The sequence below is a fragment of the Cydia splendana genome, chromosome 12 (genome assembly GCF_910591565.1).
Source record: "Cydia splendana chromosome 12, ilCydSple1.2, whole genome shotgun sequence".
Lineage (NCBI taxonomy): Eukaryota > Metazoa > Arthropoda > Insecta > Lepidoptera > Tortricidae > Cydia > Cydia splendana.
Genome location: NC_085971.1, coordinates 18,281,607 through 18,304,421, shown reverse-complemented (window position 1 = coordinate 18,304,421; position 22,815 = coordinate 18,281,607). Strand labels below are relative to the sequence as shown.

General features: G+C 40.3%; 1 protein-coding gene and 1 long non-coding RNA gene across 3 annotated transcripts in view; one reads left to right on the top strand and one right to left on the bottom strand.

Annotated features, from left to right (window-relative positions):
- LOC134795746 (uncharacterized) overlaps positions 1-22,815 on the top strand; it is a 320,791-nt gene that overhangs the window by 44,769 nt on the left and 253,207 nt on the right. The gene's annotated exons all lie outside the window — the stretch shown is intronic.
- The window catches only part of LOC134795675 (alanine aminotransferase 1-like), a 52,791-nt gene continuing 36,912 nt past the window's right edge, over positions 6,937-22,815 (bottom strand). For both annotated transcript variants that reach the window (XM_063767599.1, XM_063767600.1), the window contains exons 9-13: positions 22,041-22,123; positions 10,967-11,023; positions 9,571-9,714; positions 9,056-9,170; positions 6,937-8,017 (exon numbers count right to left, since the gene is read on the bottom strand). In XM_063767599.1, coding sequence (XP_063623669.1) covers positions 7,869-8,017; positions 9,056-9,170; positions 9,571-9,714; positions 10,967-11,023; positions 22,041-22,123 — 548 coding nt within the window. In that variant the 3' untranslated portion in view covers positions 6,937-7,868. The remainder of the gene's footprint in view (positions 8,018-9,055; positions 9,171-9,570; positions 9,715-10,966; positions 11,024-22,040; positions 22,124-22,815) is intronic.

Here is a 22,815-nt window from a genome sequence, read left to right as displayed (position 1 = left end):
TACTCGTACAATCGACACAATCTGAAATAACATTAATTTTGAGACGATCAAAAATTTTACAAGTACAAAAAAACAACACGTAGGTATTAACTGAACTTCTCGATCTGAAGTGCTCACATAATAGAGTCAGTCCATGAAAAGTCTGCAGCGGATTTGATAGCCCACGCAGTGCACGTGTTATTTTAAACGTCAAACTTCTATGAAATTATGACGTTAAAATGACACTTGCACTGCGTGGGCTACCAAATCCGCTGCAAACTTTTCTTGGTCCGACTGTACAGTTTTTTATTCGCTCTAAGTAGAAACAAACTCAATATGTGATATTAGATAGGTAGAAAAATTGTATTTTCATGCACGTTTTCATCGCTAGAACATGTGTCAACGCACGTGAATCGAATGTAAATAGTTTCACTGAAAATCGTTAGTTTTAATAGTTTTCTCACGATCCATACCTTGCATTCAAGGTCCAAAATATGAATGCGGACACATCGAAAAAAAAAGGAAACCAGACCTTATTTACCTACACATTACGGTGTATATAAATAATTTTGCCCTTTATCCTTCCTTCAAAAAATCAAAAACCCCTCACGTAATTGATAGTTTCCCCCGAAATAGGTACCTATTTACCGTCATTATTATTTATTGCATGCATGTCATGTTTAGATATTTGTGAGCACCTCGGCCGCTCCGATATATCTGACATACAATAATGAACCAGCGAACCACTACATACGTAGTTATCCTATGTACGTTATCCTTGACGTATTAAATAATTATTTATTGACTGCTATATATATAGTCAGCTGCTAGTACGTATAATTATACCGGGTGTGGCCTGTAACATGAGCAAAAAATTAAACTGTAGGCTGTACTCCTCATACTGACCAACATTTGTTCAGCGACTTTTAAAAATAACTTGTGGTTTGATTTTTATTACACTTTAAAGTTTATTCTAAGACGCAATGTATTGCGAATTTTGTTATGTTTAAGGCGTGACAAGCAACGTCAATCACAATAATATGGCGTGGCGATGGCGTCCATTGAAGATAATATTTATTTTGTATGAAAAATAGGGAGTCTAAATACTTCATAATTTTTAAAAGTTGTTGAACAAAAGTGTCACCGTTTGAGGAGTACAATCTATGTTTTAATTCTTTGCTCGTGTTACAGGCCACACCGTATATAAATTATGATAATGCACAACCTCATCGACTTCATTACATTCTCATCATTCTCATCTTCATTGTTTTTAGTCATACAATAATTTGCGGGATGAATATAATAGGTCATACATGAGCAACTCCTACTTAACTATGAGACCATCCCCGAAATCACGAAAAAAAAAAGTTGGCTATTTCATACATTTTGGCTGCTCTGATATTTTGTATGGGAGAGTCAATTTATTTCGCGGTTTCGGGATTGGTCCCATAGTAAAAGTTGCTTTGTATGACCTATTCTATATATTCACCCCGTAAATTATTGGAGGTGACTAAAAAACACATCCTGTTTGTATTAACAGAAACTCCTCACCGTTCGTTGTAATAAGATTTATTATATATCAGTTAACGGAGAGGACGTTGGTAGAAATAAATAGTACCTACATCATTACACAGATCGCCACAAATGCAAAATACTCACGTCCCCTGAATCATCCTGTATTATAAGAGAACTGGTGATCACCACACATAGGCGTTCTCGTAATAATTAAACAGATGATTCGAAAAATATACTTACTTATGCACTCCGCGATTTCATCGCATCGCTACAAGTACATGCGGCTTACACCAATATTGGTGTCTAGCAGTAGTAGTTGCCGCGCACCGCTAAGGTACGGACGCCTGCTCGCGCTTGCGCCACCTTGCGGCCATATATGTCGTAAATGTCGTAATAGACGCGAACCTTCTGTACCTGGTAGGTACTATTGTTTATTCTGTGGCTAAATCTAGCATGGTCTAGCCAAATAAGGGGCTGTCCATAAATTACGTCATCGTTTTTTGACGATTTTTGACCCCCCCCCCCCTACAATCATCCAAAAATCATGCTTCAAATGACCCCATTTCCTCCTACGTCGTGCTACCGTCATCCGATGTCCAGACCCCCCCCCCCCCTAATTTGAAATGACGTAATTTATGAATAGCCTTTAGGTAGGGGGTTGTACTAGACCACTTCAACCTACACATGAATAAATCATAATACCACCAAAATCAAGTCTCAAGATTGCTAAAAAGCCTAAGATCGGTGAATCCCAGCCGTTTTCCTGTATGATAGGTACTATTTATCAAGGGGTCGCCCCTGTCTATTATATGGCAATGCGTACGATTACATCACACAGTTTACCGAACTGCCGTATTAGGCTATTATGAAACATAATGATTTTTTATGATATAGGAGGCAAACGAGCAGACGGATCACCTGATGGTAAGCGATTACCGCCGCCGGACACCCGCAACACCAGAAGGGTTGAAAGTGCGTTGCCGGACTTTAAGATGCGAGTACGCTCTTTTCTTGAAGGTTTAAAGGTCGTATCGGCCCGGAAATAGAGGAATAGGAAAATGGATGAAATAAACTAGTCAATCCAAAAAAGGTCTCGTTTCCCCTTGTGGGAAGGTCAGACGACAGTAAAAACTAGCGCCTACGCACTTCTTGGGGTTAATTTCAGAGCGGACCCCAGTCTCCCATGAGCCGTGGTAAAAAGTGATTGTATATTTGTGCTGCCTTGTTTCAATCAATCAATCAATCAAAATATTTATTGTTGGTCATGACCAACAAAAATATCCGTAATATAACGTACTTATAACAATATCTCAGTAACGCATGAGTTACAGAGATATTCCTAAGTAGTGTTAAGTTCTTTGAATAAGGTTCTCAGACAACACAATGACCCGCTTATTGTTAATACTGCAGCGGACAATATGTTATGAATAGATAGCATACATATGGAATGAATACCCAGCATACGTATTGGCCTTAGATTTAAAGATATTTACACCGGACGACGTAAAAGACGACGTACGAAAGACGTAATACACGTACAGTAAAGGTGGGATCAGAACGGTTCACTCGAATGAATGTTCACTTGAGTGAATGATTCATTTTTCTTTCATTGCATGTTCACACGGTGCTGGTGCTAAGATTCTGTCTGCGTCTGGAATAAAAAAAATGTGATCATTTAATAAAGATCTTTAACAAGCAAAAAGCAAAGATAACGTTGACGGTGGTGGGCGCGAGCTTCGAATACATTGGGAAAACTAGCCATTAAAGATCCGGAATCGTATCGCAATCATTTGCGGATGAATTTAAGTAATTTTGAAGAACTTCTACTATTAGTTGCATCAGCGGTGGCAGCATTGTTCTATTTTTATCGTCTGTCACTATGTCCGTCGGTTTCGCATTTACACACTTGTTAGAACGTGACAGACATGGTAACAGGCGATAAAAATGCGACCGTGCTACAGCCGCAATATATGTATATACCAAGCCAAATAAATCATCAAATTTTACTGCGATACCTTGCTTCTGGCGATTATTTAGGAATTCTGGAATATTTTTACAGAGTAGGTTTCCAAGAAGTCTAGGTACTACTACCCACAGGATTCGAGAACAATATGCAAAATCGGAATGAACATTCACTCTGTGTTCACACTGTTAATTTTTTGTTCATTCGGAGTGCGAGTGAAAGATGCCGAATGAAAATATCCAACACTGTTGGATCATTTCACTAATTAATTTATTTTTCACTTTTGGTTCATTTTGTGTTCACACGTGTCACTTTGAGTGAAAGATGAATAATGAAACAAGAAAATGAACACAAAATGAACCGTCTGATCCCACCTTAAGTGCCCCTAACTTAAGTACCCATGTCGCCATACTAGCTGTATAGAAAAATGAATACTTAGGTATTTGGGTATGGTATAGGGCGTCGACTGTACAAATAATGCCTTTTCACTATAATCTTTCTCGTTTTCGTAGAGAACTCGCCTAGCGGGTCGCTAAAAGTAAATGTCGTCATGTGACAATCAAAAATCACTAATTGCATAATAATTAAACAAAAATCAACCTTGTTTTGTTGCTGGTACGGTTCACTTTAGCTTTGAATTGTGGTAGTAGTTACTGAGTCTCGATTGTCACCTGTCGATGTGATAAGGTAGATGTAATAAAGCCTTGTGAATATCAGCTGCCACTCCGTTGGTGCATTGAGGAACAGTAGGCGGTTATCCATACTAATATTATAAAGACGAAAGTGTGTCTGTCTGTTACCTCTTCACGCTTAAGCCGCTGAACCGATTTAGTTGAAATTTGGTATTTGAGTCCCGGGAAAGGACATAGGATAGTTTTTGTCGGAAATCAACCCTGAAGAGAGTGCAAAGGGGGGTGCAAAGAGTTAATGAATTGCCTAATAATTAAAGTAAGCAATGCGCGAATTGAATGATTGCTATTAGCATTATCCAGGCGCTATACCTACTTTAGCTGCTGTCACTAATTCCACGCAGACGAAGTCGCGGACAAAGGCTAGTAAACTTATAAATCATTAAACAGGTGCAGTTTGAAATAATAAAAACACCAACATTTGCCATTTTTTATTAAATTTCAACATTGCGTAACAACTCGCTTAACTACAGATTTAAGGGTCAGGAATGTTTACCTACAGCCAATAATTGCTACATCTAAAATAAACAATGACACGTTAACGCAAATTTATGACAAGTGACTTTTTTTTAATTAACCATCGATTCTATCGATTTTGACCAGATTCAAGCCACAGATTATACAAATACGCTACTTACTCTTAAAAAACGTTCTCAAATTATTACTACCGCAAGATGATTTCGTGGACTTTTTGAGCGCGGTGAATTGTGATTACATATCTTACTTAGTATTCATTTTTGCTTGAACGTGTCAAACAGGAACTGAAATACAAGGATCTAGTGTGCTTTTAAGACACATACGGTTGTTTTATCTCCTTAAGCTCTTAAAACATTAGGTTGTATTTTAACTCATCAAGGTTTTCACCTTTTACGGAGCTCTGCCTGCAGCCATACGTAGAGGCGACGGGCCTTTGCAGATCTCAAGCCGTTAAGAAAATTGTCGCCGTTGAATGTAGCGTATCTGTTCCAGTATTCTGTAATCTGTAACATTGCTTTTACATTTATAATGCACCGGAAAAAAAATTTAGAATGACTAACAAAATTATTGTCTTTAGACATTAGTCGAATGGCACACCGACTAGACTTAAGAGAAACTTAAGAAAGAAGTTAACAGAATATTTAAGAATTAATCTTAATTACTAATCTAATTATAGTAATTATCATAGTGTTGCCAATTTACAAATGAAAAACTAACGAGTGCTGTGACCAGATTTAGACTTTTTTTAAATAATTAAAAACAAAGATAAAGTAAAATACTGTGTATAAAATATACATAAAACAGAGCATTAAAATCAACTAACTAGTCCAAAATAACAGCCATAGAATTTTAAACAATCCATTATTGCCATAACGTACATCATAATAAGGTTTAATTTCAATTGTACGATCGTTGCTTGCAAACAACATTTAGAGTAAGTCCAAGATAAGTTTGCAGAGATTTTAATAGCACACGCAGTGCAAGTGTTATTTTAAACGTCAAACTTCTATGAAATTATGACGTATAAAATAACACTTGCACTGCATATGTTATCAAAATCGTTGCAGAGATTTCTTGGTCTAACTCTAGCTAACTAGGTACAAAGAAACAAGGACCAAAAAATGCAACTTATTTTAATATATATACTAATAAACAACCAATATTAATGAGTATGGGCATTTTCGTCTTAATCGAGTATTAATTAATAACTCAGGGGTTTCTTGACATTTTTGAGTAGGTATAGTTTTAAAAAAATGCTTCATATTTATATAAACGTCAATTAAATTATTAAAAACACATTCTGCACTTCAATTCACTGGTATCAAAGATTTTAGTATTAACAGACCTTTTAACAAAGTATAGACATTTTTTTTCCGCGAAAATGCCCTTTTTACATCTTTCAATCCTAATGTACATACACATTTTCTATATAATATCAATATCTCGAATGGATTTCAACGCACCAAAGAGTCATTTCTATCGCGCCATACCTATTGCATAAATACACTATAGTATTCATAACGGTATAATTATTGTATACATATTATACATAATGTATAAAAGACTTGCGACAAAGATAATTGATTGTAATAGAGAGGTAAACTTTGAAAAAAAAAGTGTCCCTTAGTTTGACATCAAAAACAGATGGCGCTGTCCTGCGCCATATATAGTTGGTCAAACCAATTTGTCAGTCAGTAAGAACCAGGAAAACTATACTCATCCTTTTCTTTTGGGTGCTAGCACTAGTGTAAGACAAAGATAGTATGATTCTCTCTATGATTGAAATGAGACAGTCCTTTGACAAACTATATTTTGTGGTCACTGAATTGTCAGACGTCAACTTTGGACAATCAGAGTTACCGGAAAAAGTATGGAGCTGTACAGCGCCATCTCTTTTAGCTATCAAATTCGAAGCAGGAAATTCTCTCAGATTTTACACGTCTTACTCAATCAATGTATCTTTGCTTGTGATTATAAACGTGAATATATCTATACAAATAGATACCTATTGTGATGTGTTGAGAGTAAAATACAATAACTATTATTGAATTCTGGACCACATTGAATCTTCACTCAATGACAAGACGTTTATTTCAATACCTATTGTTGTTACTGAGAGAAAATACAAAGCTGCCTAGGGGCTATTCATAAATTACGTCATTTCAAATTAGGGGGGGGGGGGGGTCTGGACATCGGATGACGGTAGCATGAAGTAGGAGGAAATGGGGTCATTTGAAGCATGATTTTTGGATGATTATAGGGGTGGGGGTCAAAAATCGTCAAAAATCGATGACGTAATTTATGGACAGCCCCCTATACACTGTATCTTTAGGTATTTAAATAAAAGTAAACAAACAATTTGTACATTTTCGGGTAGTTATAAGATTTATTGGTTAACCAACCAAATACAAAAGTGCCTGGATCTGTCACTGAACGACCTGACTACATTATTTGATCATGTAATGTTTTCATCTACTGGCTTAAGGAGCCATTTGAGGGTAGATTTTGTTTAGTATTATTTAAATACCTAAATATACAGACTATAGCCCAGATAAAATGTATGGAAATGCAATTGGCGGGCAGTTGATTCACGTGATTAAGCATGTCGGCGGTAACCATAAATAATATAAAATATATCGCCGATATTGAATATTTTAATATTAGGTCATTACCTATGAAATTGGCGTTTTGTTCGGAGAATTTCAACGAAACACGAATTTCCATACAATTAATTTTGCGGATATTTTTTTGATGGCTAATTCAAACCAAACAAAATTTTTCCAGTAATTTTTGACACCTTTAAGGTATGTTTTCAATATCTCCATTTCTTGAAAATTGGTACCATTAGAAAAATATAAGTAATTTTAATACTCGAACCGACAGCACATGAAAAGACCTATTTTCAAGGCTTAATTCTGAACACTTAACAATAAAAAATAACAATTAATTGTATGTAAAATCGTTGTTTATTGAGTGCACTGTAGTTTTATTGTAATTGTGTATGTACTTTTGTAAAAAAAAAAAACTAGGATCAGACTTATATCTATGAACAAAAACGCCAATTTCATAGGTAAGGACCTAATATCAAAATGACCCCAGGCTCCGATGAGCCGTGGCAAAGGGATATCGCGAGGAAGGTGATGATTTTATGCAATCATATAGTGGGTGATCATCCACCCACGATATGACTCTTGAAACTAGCTCTAAGCGTCTTTTTCGTGGTATTCGTCTAACCGTATTAGTATTTAAGCGTGTTCCTTAGCGAACTTTTCGTGGAAGTTCTTAAAGATGTCCAACATTTCCTGGAGTAAAGCCGGCTGTGGGAGGATGGTGGTGCGGAAGTGGTAGGTGCCGGGGCGTTGGCCGAAACCTGAGCCGGGGACGATGCAGATACCTGGGAAAAGCAAAATAATTAGTTAAAGTTACTTCTTTTTTAGGGTTCCGTACCCAAATGGTAAAAAAAACCGGGCAAGTGCGAGTCGGACTCGCACACAAAGGGTTCCGTACCATTATCTATAAAAACGGTCACCCATCCAAGTACTGACCTCGCCCGACGTTGCTTAACTTCGGTCAAAAATCACGTTTTTTGTATGGGAGCCCCACTTAAATCTTTATTTTTTTTTTCTGTTTTTAGTATTTGTTGTTATACCGGCAACAGAAATACATCATCTGTGAAAATTTCAACTGTCTAGCTATCACGGTTCGTGAGATACAGCCTGGTGACAGACGGACGGACGGACGGACGGACGGACAGCGGAGTCTTAGTAATAGGGTCCCGTTTTACCCTTTGGGTACGGAACCCTAAAAACGGGACCCTATTACTAAGACTCCACTGTCCGTCTGTCTGTCACCTGTGATAGCTAGACAGTTGAAATTTTTACAGATGATGTATTTCTGTTGCCGCTATAACAACAAATACTAAAACGTACGGAACCATCGGTGGGCGAGCCCGACTCGCACTTGTCCGGTTTTTTTACTACTCTAGAGCTACTTCTGTTCATCGCTTTTTTATGGGCAATTATAGGGTCATTGCGCTAGATTCCGTCCATGCTCTAGTTTTCGTCCACTTGACAGATTAGCAAACATAGGTAATATATTTGATTTTTAATTTGCTACTTACGAAATAGCATTTTTATGTAGATAGATATATTTTTACACATTAAGGATGGCAATAAGTCCAAATTAGTGCGGCAATGTAGGTTTATATTCAAACTTCGTCGTTACGCCCGTGGCATACACTACACAATGTTTTTCATCGTTACATACATTACATCCCTAGGTCGAAATTCGGGATTTACAGACCGCATCGCCTAGCAAGTGTGATGAAAAAACGCATTATAACCCTAGGTCAAAATTTTGGATTTACGGACCTCATCGTCTACGTGTAATAACACCTTTTGCGAGTAAGTGTGATTAAAATAGATATATTTACCAGTCTGCTCCAACAGTTTGAAGGCGTAATATACGTCGGGTACCTTTCCGGCAGCCTTCGCCGCCTCGATGGCTTTCGGAGGCAGGTCGATACTTGGGAACGCGTACATCGCACCCTGTAAATTGATAATGAACCTTAATTATCAGTATTTAAAGGCGATTTTAAATTATTAAAGGAAATTAAACAAAACTATTAAAGGAGAGAAGATGATGCCTCGTGAACGTCAGCTGCCGCTGCGTATGTAGGTTGAGAAACTTCTTCTCGATTGAGAATTTATCAATTGATAAATAAGTAACTTAAAAGAAATAAGTTTTTGGCAAAAAAAAATTTTTTTGTACAAGCTTTTAACGCCGACTGTATTTTTTTTCCTGAGTCATGATTGTTTTTCTATGTATTTAAGTATTTATATATTATATATATCGTTGTCTGAGTACCCACAACACAAGCCTTGAGCTTACCGTCGGGCTAAGTCAATTTGTGTAAAAATGTCCTATAATATTTATTTATAGGTTTACCTGTACAACATTGCATTTGAATCCCTGCATCGAGTTGAAGGTGTCTGCGATCATTCTAGCCCGCTTGTTGAGGGAGTCTAGAACGGCCGTCTTCTCCTGGATCCAAAGGTCGTAGGACGGCTCGCCTTTGCTGGGCGGCTTGGCCTGAAAATAAGAATATTTAATTAAAAGAAAAAATCGGGCAAGTGCGAGTCGGACTCGCGCACGAAGGATTCCGTACCATATAAAAAAAAAACAAAAAAAAAAGGAAAAAAAAAACGGTCACCCATCCAAGTACTGACCACTCCCGACGTTGCTTAACTTTGGTCAAAAATCACGTTTGTTGTATGGGAGCCCCATTTAAATCTTTATTTTATTCTGTTTTTAGTATTTGTTGTTATAGCGGCAACAGAAATACATCATCTGTGAAAATTTCAACTGTCTAGCTATCACGGTTCGTGAGATACAGCCTGGTGACAGACGGACGGACGGACGGACGGACGGACGGACGGACGGACAGCGAAGTCTTAGTAATAGGGTCCCGTTTTACCCTTTGGGTACGGAACCCTAAAAACCTTATTAACAAATATTAAATGGGGTTTTATACAGTACGTGAACAAAACTCTTATTATAGTTTACAGCTTCTATAGTCCGCTTTTGTTATCACACTGAGTGCGATTCGCACGTCGCTCCGATGTGCGAGCGGGATGTCGCTTAGCGTTGTCTCGCTCAAACATCGGAGCCACGTCCGAATCGCATCCAGTGTGATTACGTAATCGGTTTCTGTTTTCCTGTGTGAGCTTGTTGGTTTTTAGGGTTCCGTACCCAAAGGGTAAAACGTGACCCTATTACTAGGGCTCCGCTGTCCGTCTGTCTGTCTGTCCGCCTGTCTGTCACCAGGCTGTATCTCATGAACCGTGATAGCTGGGCAGTTGAAATTTTCACAGATGATGTATTTCTGATGCCGCTATAACAACAAATACTAAAAACAGAATTAAATAAATATTTAAGTGGGACTCCCATACAACAAACGTGACTTTTTTTACCGTTTTTTGCGTAATGGTACGGAACCCTTCGTGCGCGAGTGCGACTCGCACTTGGCCGGTTTTAAGATTATAAATTATAGTAAATTATTCGTTAAATACGCAAAATACAAACACATTTTCGGGTTTAGGGATTTTTGTTTAAGTGAGCTTCCGAGTTTTTTACGTTATAAAGATTTTTTTTTATTTACCAAATGCGTGGACTTTTTTTAAACGATTATAAAACCAAAGAACCGATTTTGACCAATAAGGTGAATATCGATTTTTTTTTCTGTAGCCGAAAACTAGACTACTTTTTTTCAATGACTTACAAAGAGAATTTCTAAAGGAAACAATGTAATAATCGGTTATAATTGATATGAAATAATACTTACGACTAAATCCACCGCGGACTGTCCCAACACGGTGGGGCACAGCATGGCTGATATGCACTGAAACATTTAAATTTCATTCAAAAAGGTCGTATGGCTCGCCGGGGGGTCGTCGTGGTAGAATAGGGTATTATCCTGTATTTAAATCTAGAAAGTTAGATAATAAGGCAAGACTAAATAATGCTAAAAATATCTCGAAAACTAGTTGGGAAATCATAAATAAAGACACAGGTAAAGTGAATAAAAGAAATAGACTTATTGACAAAATTACATATAATAATCAGACCATAGATAAACCAAATGACATTGCAAATGTATTTAATAATTTTTTCATCGACACCACTCATAATAATTTAAATTTTAATAATATGGTTAATCAATATGACCATTTTCTTCAATTCAACAATACAAATATGTTCATCTTCCCCATTGACTCAATAGAAGTAGTAAATATAATAAAAAAACTGAGAAACACCCGTTCGGTGGGCTATGATGACATCCCTACACATATAGTTAAGTCAACAAGCGACATTATTGCCCCTGTACTTTCACATTTAATCAACATGACCTTTCAACAGGCAGTGTTTCCTGATAAGTTAAAGATTTCCATTGTTAAACCCATTTTTAAAGCAGGAGACAATAACTTTCCTGGAAACTATAGACCAATTACGCTTATACCTATTTTCGCTAAAATCTTGGAGAAAGCAATGTATACAAGGCTGTTGTCTTTTATTAAAACTAGTGAAATAATAAGTGACCACCAAAATGGCCTCCAAAAAGGTAAATCCACCACATTGGCCACATTTAATTTAATAAACAAGATAGTTGATAATGTAGATAAGGGTCTCAAAACTGTTGCCATATTCTTTGACATGAGCAAAGCCTTTGACCATGTATCGCACAGGTTACTACTAAAGAAATGTGAAGCCTATGGCATGAGAGGACTGGTAAACTCGTGGATTGAGAGCTATCTCAGCAATCGTCGCCAAATAGTAGAAATAGTAGGTGTAGATGATGAGAAAATGCAACAGAATTATAGCTCAAACATGTTATGTAATAGGGTTGGAGTACCTCAAGGGACTATACTTGGCCCTTTATTTTTTTCTTTTATACATCAACGATTTACCTCTAATTACAAATCACAGTTGTACCTTATTTGCGGACGATATCTCAATTGTTATTTGCGATAGGGATAATGAAAATTATGAGAATATTATTAATAATGCTATTGCTGACATAATTAAATGGTTAAATGATAATAATTTACAAGTTAATATTGATAAAACAAAGTACATCCAATTTATTAATAGAAGAGGAAAGAAGGAGAAACTGCATATAGCATATAATGGACACACTCTCGTAGAATGCGATACCACTACGTTTTTAGGATTTGCCCTAGATGATCGATGTACTTGGAAAACGCATGTGGATAAGGTATGCTCAAAAATTAATAGATTTGTATATGTTTTATGGCGTTTGACACGCATAACTGATATGAAAACTGCTATAATGGCATATCATGCTTATGTTGTATCCAATTTAAGGTACGGTATATTGATTTGGGGCAATTCATCATATGTAAATCATGCCTTTATAGCACAAAAGCAATGCATTAGAGCAATATGCAACATCCCTCAAAACTGGCCTCAAAGAACATCCTGTGTAAGTTCTTTTATAAAATTGAAATTGTTAACGGTGCACTCGATTTATATATACGAAGTTTGTGTATTTGTTAAATTGCATCCCGATATGTTCGTCATGAAAAGAGATATAACACATTTTAACACTAGATATCCTGACAGGCTAGTACTCCCTAATATGCATACAGTTATGAAAAATAAAAGCTGTTATGCAATGTGCGTTAAAATATTTAACAGACTGCCTGACGAGCTTAAACAGCTACCACTTAATAAATTTAAAAACAAACTGTACTCTTTCCTTGTTGATAAGTGTTACTATAGTCTGAATGAATTTTTAGATAAAACTATCACTTCATAATCTTTTGTAACAGTCCACGTTAATGACTTAACTAGTTTAATAATGCATGTTTTGTTTTAAATAATAATATTAATTAAACCTAAATTTAGTATAATTTTAATTTGCATGGCTTTTTAAAGCCTAAATGTGTACGGCTCTATAAATAATAATGTAACACCATTGTATACCACATTTAATGGCAAATAAATATATTTCTATTTCTATTTCTAAAATAAATTATTTTACACCGTGCATGAAATAAAGCACCGGATAATTATTACAAAAACACAAATAGAGGTTATTTTTAAACACAAGTTCTATTTAATAAATCGGATAGATATATAAAAAGTATGTGAGTTGACCGTGACGTCACGATGTAATGTTTCATATAAATTCCATATTAGCAAATCGTTTTGACAGCTCTAAAAAAGTAACTGATTTGACTAGTAGGAAAATACCCTACGTTCGCGAGCCCAGGGCGCCTCCCCAAACGGCATATTGTTGGAAACGCCGGTGTGATGGGTTTAGTGGGGAGGCTCCTCGGGGCCCACCTCAGGCAGGGGGACGATGCGTAACAGCATTCCCACACCGACAAAAAAAGGGGGTAAAAAGGGGGGGGGGGGAGAAGGCTTGGTATTTGGCCTATTTTTGAACCCTTGTAACACAATAGTAGTTTGTGTGACAAGGGATCAAAATGATATATTTCCGTCAAGAGCGTGACGGAATTGAATCCTGAATGAAGCGATGGATTCTACAATAGAATCCCGAATGGAGTGAGGGATTCTATTGTAGAATCCTGAGCGTAATGAGGGATTCAAGTGTTAACGCGCAAGACGAAATAATTTTGATACCGCGTGACACATACTGATTTTCACATCAACTATGAGGAAATTGTTATGTTCCAAAATATGTATTATTTGACCAAAATAAAATAGTATGCACGAAAGAAAAAATCGTGCCCTAGAACAGAAAAGTACAACTTTGATCCCCCCTAGCAGGGAAGAAAAGTGCCACTTTGATCCCTCCTAGCGGGGAAGAAATAGTAGTTTGTGTTACAAGGGATCAAAATGATATATTTCCGTCAAGGGCGTACATTGAATCCTGAATGAAGCGATGGATTCTACAATAGAATCCCGAACGTAGTGAGGGATTCTAAAGTAGAATCCTGAGCGTAATGAGGGTGTTGGCGACTGGCTGGCATGCGACCTATTTTATACTTTTAATTTGTATACTTTTTGAATGATTGCTTGTCAATCAGTCTGCCTGTCACCGCCTAACTATTAAGATCTTGTGCTCTGTTTTAAATAAATTATTAATGATATTTGTTTAATATCTGCGTGTTTGCATTATATCTTCGATTCATCATACAGTCCACTCCATTAGCTATCATTTTGGTCCATTCTCGCCGTAGTTTTACCATTCCATCGAAATTAACTTGTCAAATTTTTTCACGTAAGTCATTGTAAATTTTCATTTCATTGTAAAACATTGTTTACATTAATTACGTACATTTTTCATCATGGTGGAAACACGTAGTAAGACAAAGGCAGACCCGACGGCTACGGAATCCGACCGGGCGCAGCGCGAACGGCGTGATCGTTCACCGCGCGGCGCCCCGCCGGGTTTAGCCACGAATAACGAAGGTGCTTCGGCATTGCCTGGTAGTTCGAACATACTAACGACGGGCGACATTCCAACCAGCGCGGCACAACCTAAGCCCGCTGCGGAACGCCCAAATGCTCGAACTAGCTCGCTTACGCTCGCACAAGGCGATGTCAAGGCACCAACTGAAAGCGCTTCTAGTGTTCACAGTAAGCAATCGCATACCGTGCGCATACACTCAACGCGTTCTTCGGCGACCGTTCGCGCACAAAAGCTAGCTCTTGAAGCGGACCTAATGCGGCGTCAGGTGGAGCGCGAGCGCGAACTCGCTCAACAACAAGCGGACCGCGATCGGGAGCAGGCGGAGCGCGAGTTTGAACTCGCGCGTCAGCAAGCCGTGCTCGCCCGTCAACAGGCCGAGGCGGAGCGCGAACTCGCTCGTCAACAAGAGGATCGCGAGCGCAAGCTCGCAAATCTTGAGTTCGAGGCGGAACAGACGGAGCTGCAAGCAAGAATCGCCGCTCTGGAAGCTTCAGATAAGTCTGCCAAATCTCGTAGTTCGTATTTTTCTGATCGCAACGCCGAAAGGCGCACTGCGACTTGGGTATCCGAACAGAATGCTAACATGACTACAGCAACTCATGGAAATATGCCTGGTGGGGCACGGATTGTCACCTCGAGTAACGCTCGAGGACCTAGTTTACAACCGGGAGCCACCGCCAACTCGGTATCTTTCAACGTGCCTATTGTCAACCAAGCAACCCTCTCGAAACCCACTCAAGCGCCCTTAACATATAACTACGACACAGTGGCACCACGACTACCAGTATCATCTGAACGTTCCTCCTCAGACCCTATTACAAAACTTACCCAAGCTATAAATTCACTTTCGAACAGGCCAAAGAAGCCCGAGCTAATTACGTTCTCGGGTGAGACTTCACAATGGATGGCTTTTAAAAGTAGTTATGAACGAACAAAATGCAATTTTTCAGCTGCAGAAAACTTAGACCGTTTGAACCACGCAGTCCGCGGACAAGCGTACCAGTCCGTCGCGTCGCTCATGTGGACCTGCGGGTCGCCCGACGACATAGTGAAGGCCCTGGAGCAGACGTACGCCCGTCCGGAACTTCTGGTCGCCCGCGAGGTTGCCGAGCTCCGCAACAGTCCAAAGCTAAGTTCTCCTCAAGATTTAAATGGTTTAGCAAATAAATTGCGTAATTTTATTACAACGCTCACTTTGCTCAAACAAAATGAGTACTTATCATCCCCAGAGCTCCTTCGGTGCATTTTGGTAAAATTGAGTGAGCACACTAGATCTCGCTTTACAGACTACGCATCGGCTCACGCGCCAGAGCAACAAAATGTAACAAAACTTGAATTGTTGTCACAATTTCTCTTAACCGAAGCTGACAAACAGTTAAAATATAATTTTATTGCTGACAGTACGATTAAGGCGCCAACGACACCAACGCATCCAAATGTACCACGCACTAATGCTCCGAAATTCCCGTTAAAAAAGGAAACAATACATGCTACGGTATCTAGCGGGAGTACATCTGAGCATTGCGCATATTGTAAACAAGGATCTCATAAGATAAAAACATGTAAGAGTTTTTTACAGCTAACATTTGACGACAGATGGTGCTGGGTCCGAGAAACTAAAATATGTTACCGTTGTCTCAAGTCTAACCCACACACGTGGAACAATTGCCGCGCGAAACGTTGCGGTGTCGATGGATGCCCTAGACGTCATAACGCGCTCCTCCATGGCACAGGGACAGCCGACGACAATCCCGACGCAGCTCCAAGCGGACAGAGCCTCTGTCTTCAGACTTCCTCTGTCAACCCTACATGTCCTGTCAATATAAATACTACTCAACAACATAACGAAATCAAACCTTCCGACAAAATCGCGAATACTACTGATTGTTCAATTAATGCAACAGGATCCTGTCCATCGACTACACGCCCACATCGTCGAGGCCTGCTGAAAGTGGTCCCGGTCATAGTCGAGGGTCCTGACGGCACGTTCGAGACAACAGCAATGCTAGACGACGGCAGCGTCTCATCTCTCATTGACGCCGAAGTGGCAAAACGCATCGGCGCGAAGCCAACCCGCTCGGAGAGTCTTCGCATTGAAGGTGTTTGTAATATGACAGCGGAACTTGACGTAAGTTATGTTGATTTTTACGTACGTGGTCGCGACCGACCCGATCGTTACCTGATCGAACACGCGCGAGCCGTGGAACCCTTAGGGCTTCGCGCACGATATCCAGACACGATTAATATCATGGATTACGATCATCTGTCAGGTCTAGCAAACGAACTTTCACATGACATTGCTTATCCCACCGTCCTAATCGGCGCGCCTGACTGGTATATATCCATAAGTCGCGAAGTGCGGTGCGGAAAAAAGAACGACCCTGTTGCCTCCAAAACCTTATTAGGCTGGGTACTCCATGGCGCACACTCTATGTCGTCGAAGCCATTTGAATTTGTCAATCACGTCACGGAAGATCTGGATACACTTATAAAATGCCAATACGACATCGACGCCTTGGGTATCACAAAAAAGGTCCCACGTCAAAACAGCGAGGATCAACGGGCCGTAGACATCATAGAATCATCCACTCACCAACTTGACGATAGCCATTTTGAAGTCGGCCTGCCTTGGAAGGAGGAGCTACCGAAAATTATACCAGATAGCTACCCACAGGCACTCTCACGCTTCAAGGCCCTCGAGCGACAGATGTCAAAGGACCCAGCGTTCGCCGCATCCTTTCAACAATTCATAGATGACATAATCAGCAAGAACTATGCCGAAGAGTGTGATTCGAAGACTTACCACCATCGACCCGCACCAAATGCCTCTTGCGTCAACGCAGATGGCTCCATTCGCTGGTACCTGCCTATCTTTGGCGTCTATCATCCTCAGAAAAAGAAGCTGAGAGCAGTCCACGACGCGGCTGCCACAACAAAAGGCGTAAGCCTCAACAGTCTGCTTCTGCAAGGTCCTGACCTATTGTCGCCCCTACTTGACATCCTGTTCCGTTTCAGAGAAGGTGTGGTAGCCTTGAATGGCGATATCAAGGAGATGTTTCCCCAGATTAAGATTGCCGCAAGGGACAGGGATGCTCAACGTTTTCTCTGGCGTGACAAGAACGGCGACCTCAAGGAATACCGCATGTCGTCAATGATCTTCGGCGCAGTTTCGAGTCCTTTCATCGCCCTCTATATAAAAAACAAAAACGCGAAGATGCATGAAGTTGACTATGCCGCTGCCTGCAAAGCAATAATTGACGACCACTATATGGACGACTACCTTGGGAGCCACACAAATGTTGCCGACGCAGCTCAACTTGCCGCCGACGTTGTCACAGTGCACAAGAATTGTGGTTTCGAGATGCGAGCGTGGACGTCTAACCATCCAGAGGCACTCTCTCTTGTCCCGAAGGAACTTCGTAGCGACGCAACTTCTGACGTTTACCTGCCTCCCAGTAGTGACGTCGGCGTCTTGGGTGTTAAATGGAACCCACGTCAAGACTTCTTAGGGTTTCGTGCCGTACCCCAGATACCGACCGGCACTATGACAAAACGCATTCTTTTATCGAACGTCATGAAAGTTTATGACCCTCTTGGTTTTTTGATGCCGGTCGTTATCTGGGGTCGCATTTTGATTCAAAGATTATGGCGGGCAGGCGTTGGCTGGGACACAGACTTACCTGAAATGTACGTAAGCGAATCCAAAGACTGGTTTGCACAGCTGCATATTGCAGCCAATATAAAAATCCCTCGCTGGTACATGGTCAGGTCAGACGTGTCCGACGTCCAGCTGCACGTAATCGCCGACGGTGGCGAACAAGCCTACGCCTGCGTCGCCTATTGGCGTTTCACTTACAGTGATGACTCTGTATCGACAGCCCTCATCGGTAGTAAGGCCCGAGTCTGTCCCCTGAAACCGGTTTCCATCCCAAGATTAGAATTACAAGCCGCGCTTATCGCGTCGCGTTTTGCGCAAACAATTCTGCAAGCTCACCGTTTTGAGCCCCCCGCAACTATTTTCTGGACTGACTCAACCACAGTCCTAAAGTGGATCCGGAGTGACGCTCGTGCGTTTAAACCTTTCGTGGCACACAGGTTGGGAGAGATATTGGAAACCACCAATCCATCCGATTGGAGGTACCTACTACCTCTCTCAACGTCGCTGACGATGCGACAAAACCAAAACGAACCGACTTTACCGCAACTCATCGGTGGTTCACCGGTCCACAGTTCCTTGTTGAACAGTCTTGCACTTGGCCGACCGAGCGCGTCACCGACGAGGGAGAGACCTCATCAGACCCCGAGTTAAAATCGAATCTGATGGTTCTGCTCCTCGACACCCCACTCTCGAATTCGTTACCTGATCCAACGCGTTTTAGCTCCTGGCTACGTTTACTACGTGCCACCGCCCGTTTTCTCCAGGGCGCACGCCTATTCCGGCTTAAACTGTCTCGGCCAATAGATCCAAATTCAGCTTCACGCGTCAGACATGATAGAAGCGGAGAAGATGTTGGTCCGTCAAGCACAAACAGAGAGTTTCCCTGAGGAATTATCAAACTTACGATCTTCGAAGCCAGTGCCCAAGAATAGTCGGATTAAGAAATTGGCGCCTACACTTGATGGAGAAGGCCTAATGCGACAAAACACGCGCATAAGTTCCGCACCGGGAGTGAACGACGAGATGAAATCACCCATGATTCTCGACGGCCGCCACTACGTCTCACGACTCTTGATCCTACACCAACATATCAAAGCTGCGCATCAGTTTAACGAGCTCGTCCTAAATGAACTTCGTCAAAGATATTCGATCTTGAGAGCCAGAGGAACCATCCGTAGCGTAGCAAGCGCCTGCTTGAAGTGTAAGAGATGGAACACGAAACCTATCCAACCTCAGACCGGTAACTTACCACCAGAACGTCTTGATCACCACAAAAGACCATTCACCCACGTAGGCCTCGATTACTTTGGCCCGATCCTAGTAACGCTATATCGACGGAGCGAGAAACGATACATCGCCTTATATACGTGTCTCACAACCAGAGCGCTTCACCTCGAAATCGTAAACTCACTCACTGCAGATAGTGCTATAATGAGCCTCAGACGCTTCATTGCTCGCCGAGGATCGCCCACCACCATATTTTCCGATAACGGGACTAACTTTGTTGGCTCTTCCCGCGAACTGCGCTCCCTACATGACAACTCGGTCGTAGAGTATGCCACTAACCACAAAATCGACTGGCGCTTCATACCACCGGCATCCCCGTTCATGGGCGGTGCCTGGGAGCGGCTTGTGCGGACAGTGAAAGCAGCCCTCAGATCTTGCCTAACAAATCAACCACTGAAGGAAGAAGTCTTGTCAACACTCCTACTCGAGGCTGAATCGATAGTGAATTCCAGGCCACTCACATACGTCCCGTCTTCCCCAGATGCACCAGAGGCGCTAACACCATTCCATTTTATCCTCGGCTCCTCATCAGTCGTTCCATGGACCACGTCGCTGACAGACGCAGACCTATCCCGACGATGTGACTGGCGGAGAACCCTCCGCCTAGCAGATCAGTTCTGGGCACGATGGCTACGCGAGTACTTACCGACGCTTCGAACGAGGGGACCCAACAACAACGCGTTAAATCTTAGCGAGGGTGATGTGGTGTTGATCGCCGATCCTACCCTTCCTCGTGGTTTGTGGCCACTAGGAAGGGTAGCAAAGGTTTACTTAGGACCCGACGGAGCGGTCCGCGTGGCAGACGTCCACACTAGAGGAGGCGTGCTGCGCAGACCGGCCCGGAAACTTATTCTGATGGAGGCCGCACCTCAGCCAGTAGCCACCAGTGGTTAGTGTTCCACTGGGGGTCCGGTATGTTGGCGACTGGCTGGCATGCGACCTATTTTATACTTTTTCATATCTCATGCTCTGAAAGTGGGTCGTTGTTGTTCTAAAAGGTGCGCAGAAAGTGATACGTTTATGCTCTAGCGCAGAAAAGTAGTGTACTCCTCTGCGTCCCCGTCCCACGAACAACTGGGTGGAAACAAAATGGAAAAATAGTGTCTTTATTTCCTCGCTTGGAACAATTGGTAACTGTTTAATTTTACTAATCCCACGTTGATCCTTTTTTTATAAAAAATGATGTAAGTAAATTGTTAAAAACAATTTTTTCTTGTTTCTTTCGTTGAATTCTATTTACTCGATTTCGTAAGGCGGGAACCAACAGGAATACACCAAAAATATTTTTTTAAACCTTACACTTGCGTAAATTAGCAAAGGCAAAATCTTATACAGCCACAGTTAAACCTTTGTACGATATTAAATTGGTTTTTAAAGTTATTTAGCACTATATTCATGAAAATAAAATAAAATACAAGATAAAAATTTTGTTATATTATTAATGAAATAGTTATTTAATATTTAAAATACTTTTATTATGTTATTACGTGGTGCGGTGCACCAAGGTCGCGGTGCGGTCCGGTAGCCTGTTGCGGCTTTTAGAACGAAAAAGTATAAAATTAAAAAGTAAGAGGCAATCCCGCTGATTTTCATACTATAATGTACAAACCATTTTAAAATTACTGCAGTTTGTTAAAAAATGTGTATTTTCGTAAATATTGCAATCTAAATGATTTTCGCTAGGGGTTATTAATCTTTACACTTGTAAAGTCTCCGATTGCAAGTAAGTCCTAATGAAAAAAATCATGGCCGTAGGTCTATTAGGTACTTCAATTGCTGATTTTCCGAAATTGCCTTGTCTTGTTTGGTTTCCTCGCATTCGATATGAAAAGTAGAGTGTTTAACTCGGGTGAAAGGCACCATTTCCGTCTCGGACTATTGGCGCTCTCACTGCGTTCGAGCGCCAAACTACCTCGACAGAAATGGGTGCCTTTCAACCCTTGGTTAACAATCTACTATTAATTTGTATACTTTTTGAATGATTGCTTGTCAATCAGTCTGCCTGTCACCGCCTAACTATTAAGATCTTGTGCTCTGTTTTAAATAAATTATTAATGATATTTGTTTAATATCTGCGTGTTTGCATTATATCTTCGATTCATCATACAGTCCACTCCATTAGCTATCAGAGGGATTCAAGTGTTAACGCCCAAGACGAAATAATATTGATACCGTGTGACACATACTGCTTTTCACATCAACTATGAGGAATATTTAAAAATCTTAATCTATGAGGAAAATTATTCAAGCTAAAAAGAATGCAAAAAATAACAAAAACAGTGTCCTAGAACAGAAAAGTTCCACTTTGATCCCCCCTAGCAGGGAGGAAAAGTGCCACTTTGATCCCTCCTAGCGGGGAAGAAAAAGCCCTTTTCCGAATAGGTGATGTGAAAAAGCCCTTTTTCGAATAGGTGATGTGAAAACTACTATTATCACGCTGTCACGTACACAAATACGATCATCATATCCATACAGGAAAGTAAGGAGACTAAGAAGTGACATTAATGTTACCTTGTAGAGGTTGGCCTGAACGGCCTTATCGAAGTTGACAAGCTCCATCCAACCGCCTCGAAGACCGCACTCACCCATGTAACCTGTAAACGATTAATAGGTATGTTCATATATGAATGTATGCATGTACATACATACGTATGTATCTATTTATGTATGTCACTTTATTGCACATAAACAGGTTTACATAAAACGGACAAAAATAAAAATGTTATGTACAAAGGCGAACTTATCCCTAAAAAGGATCTCTTCCAGCTAACCTTTGAGAAAATGCGAAAGGATCAAACACTCATTTGTTATTGAATGTATTGATCCTGTTTTTAAAACTGGCGGCGCGTAATTCCTGTTAAGTTTGTATGTCGAGCACGCTTATTTGGACTTAAGTTATGGGATGGGTCTATGTGTCTAAGTTTGTATCTATCTATTCTAGTATGTATTATGTACACCGTGTTTTTTTTTATTTCCGTTAATTTCAAGGGTGCATACCTGAGCTTAAATCAAGTAACTTTCCCAAAGACACCGATATTCTAATTAACTCCATTTCGAAGATAATCAATATTTTATTTTTTTCCTATAAGGCCTCTACAAGCTTGTACACTTGCCTTAAGGCCGGTTTACATATTGATTAGTGTTTAGAATGAGTTCATACTACTAAACTTAAGTAAAATCTCGGTCGATCGATGTTCGAATTGACATTGATATGTCACAGATTTCAATTGTTTGGTTTAGTTAAATGTAATGCCCGTGTTACAACAACGCTATATGCTACATTTAA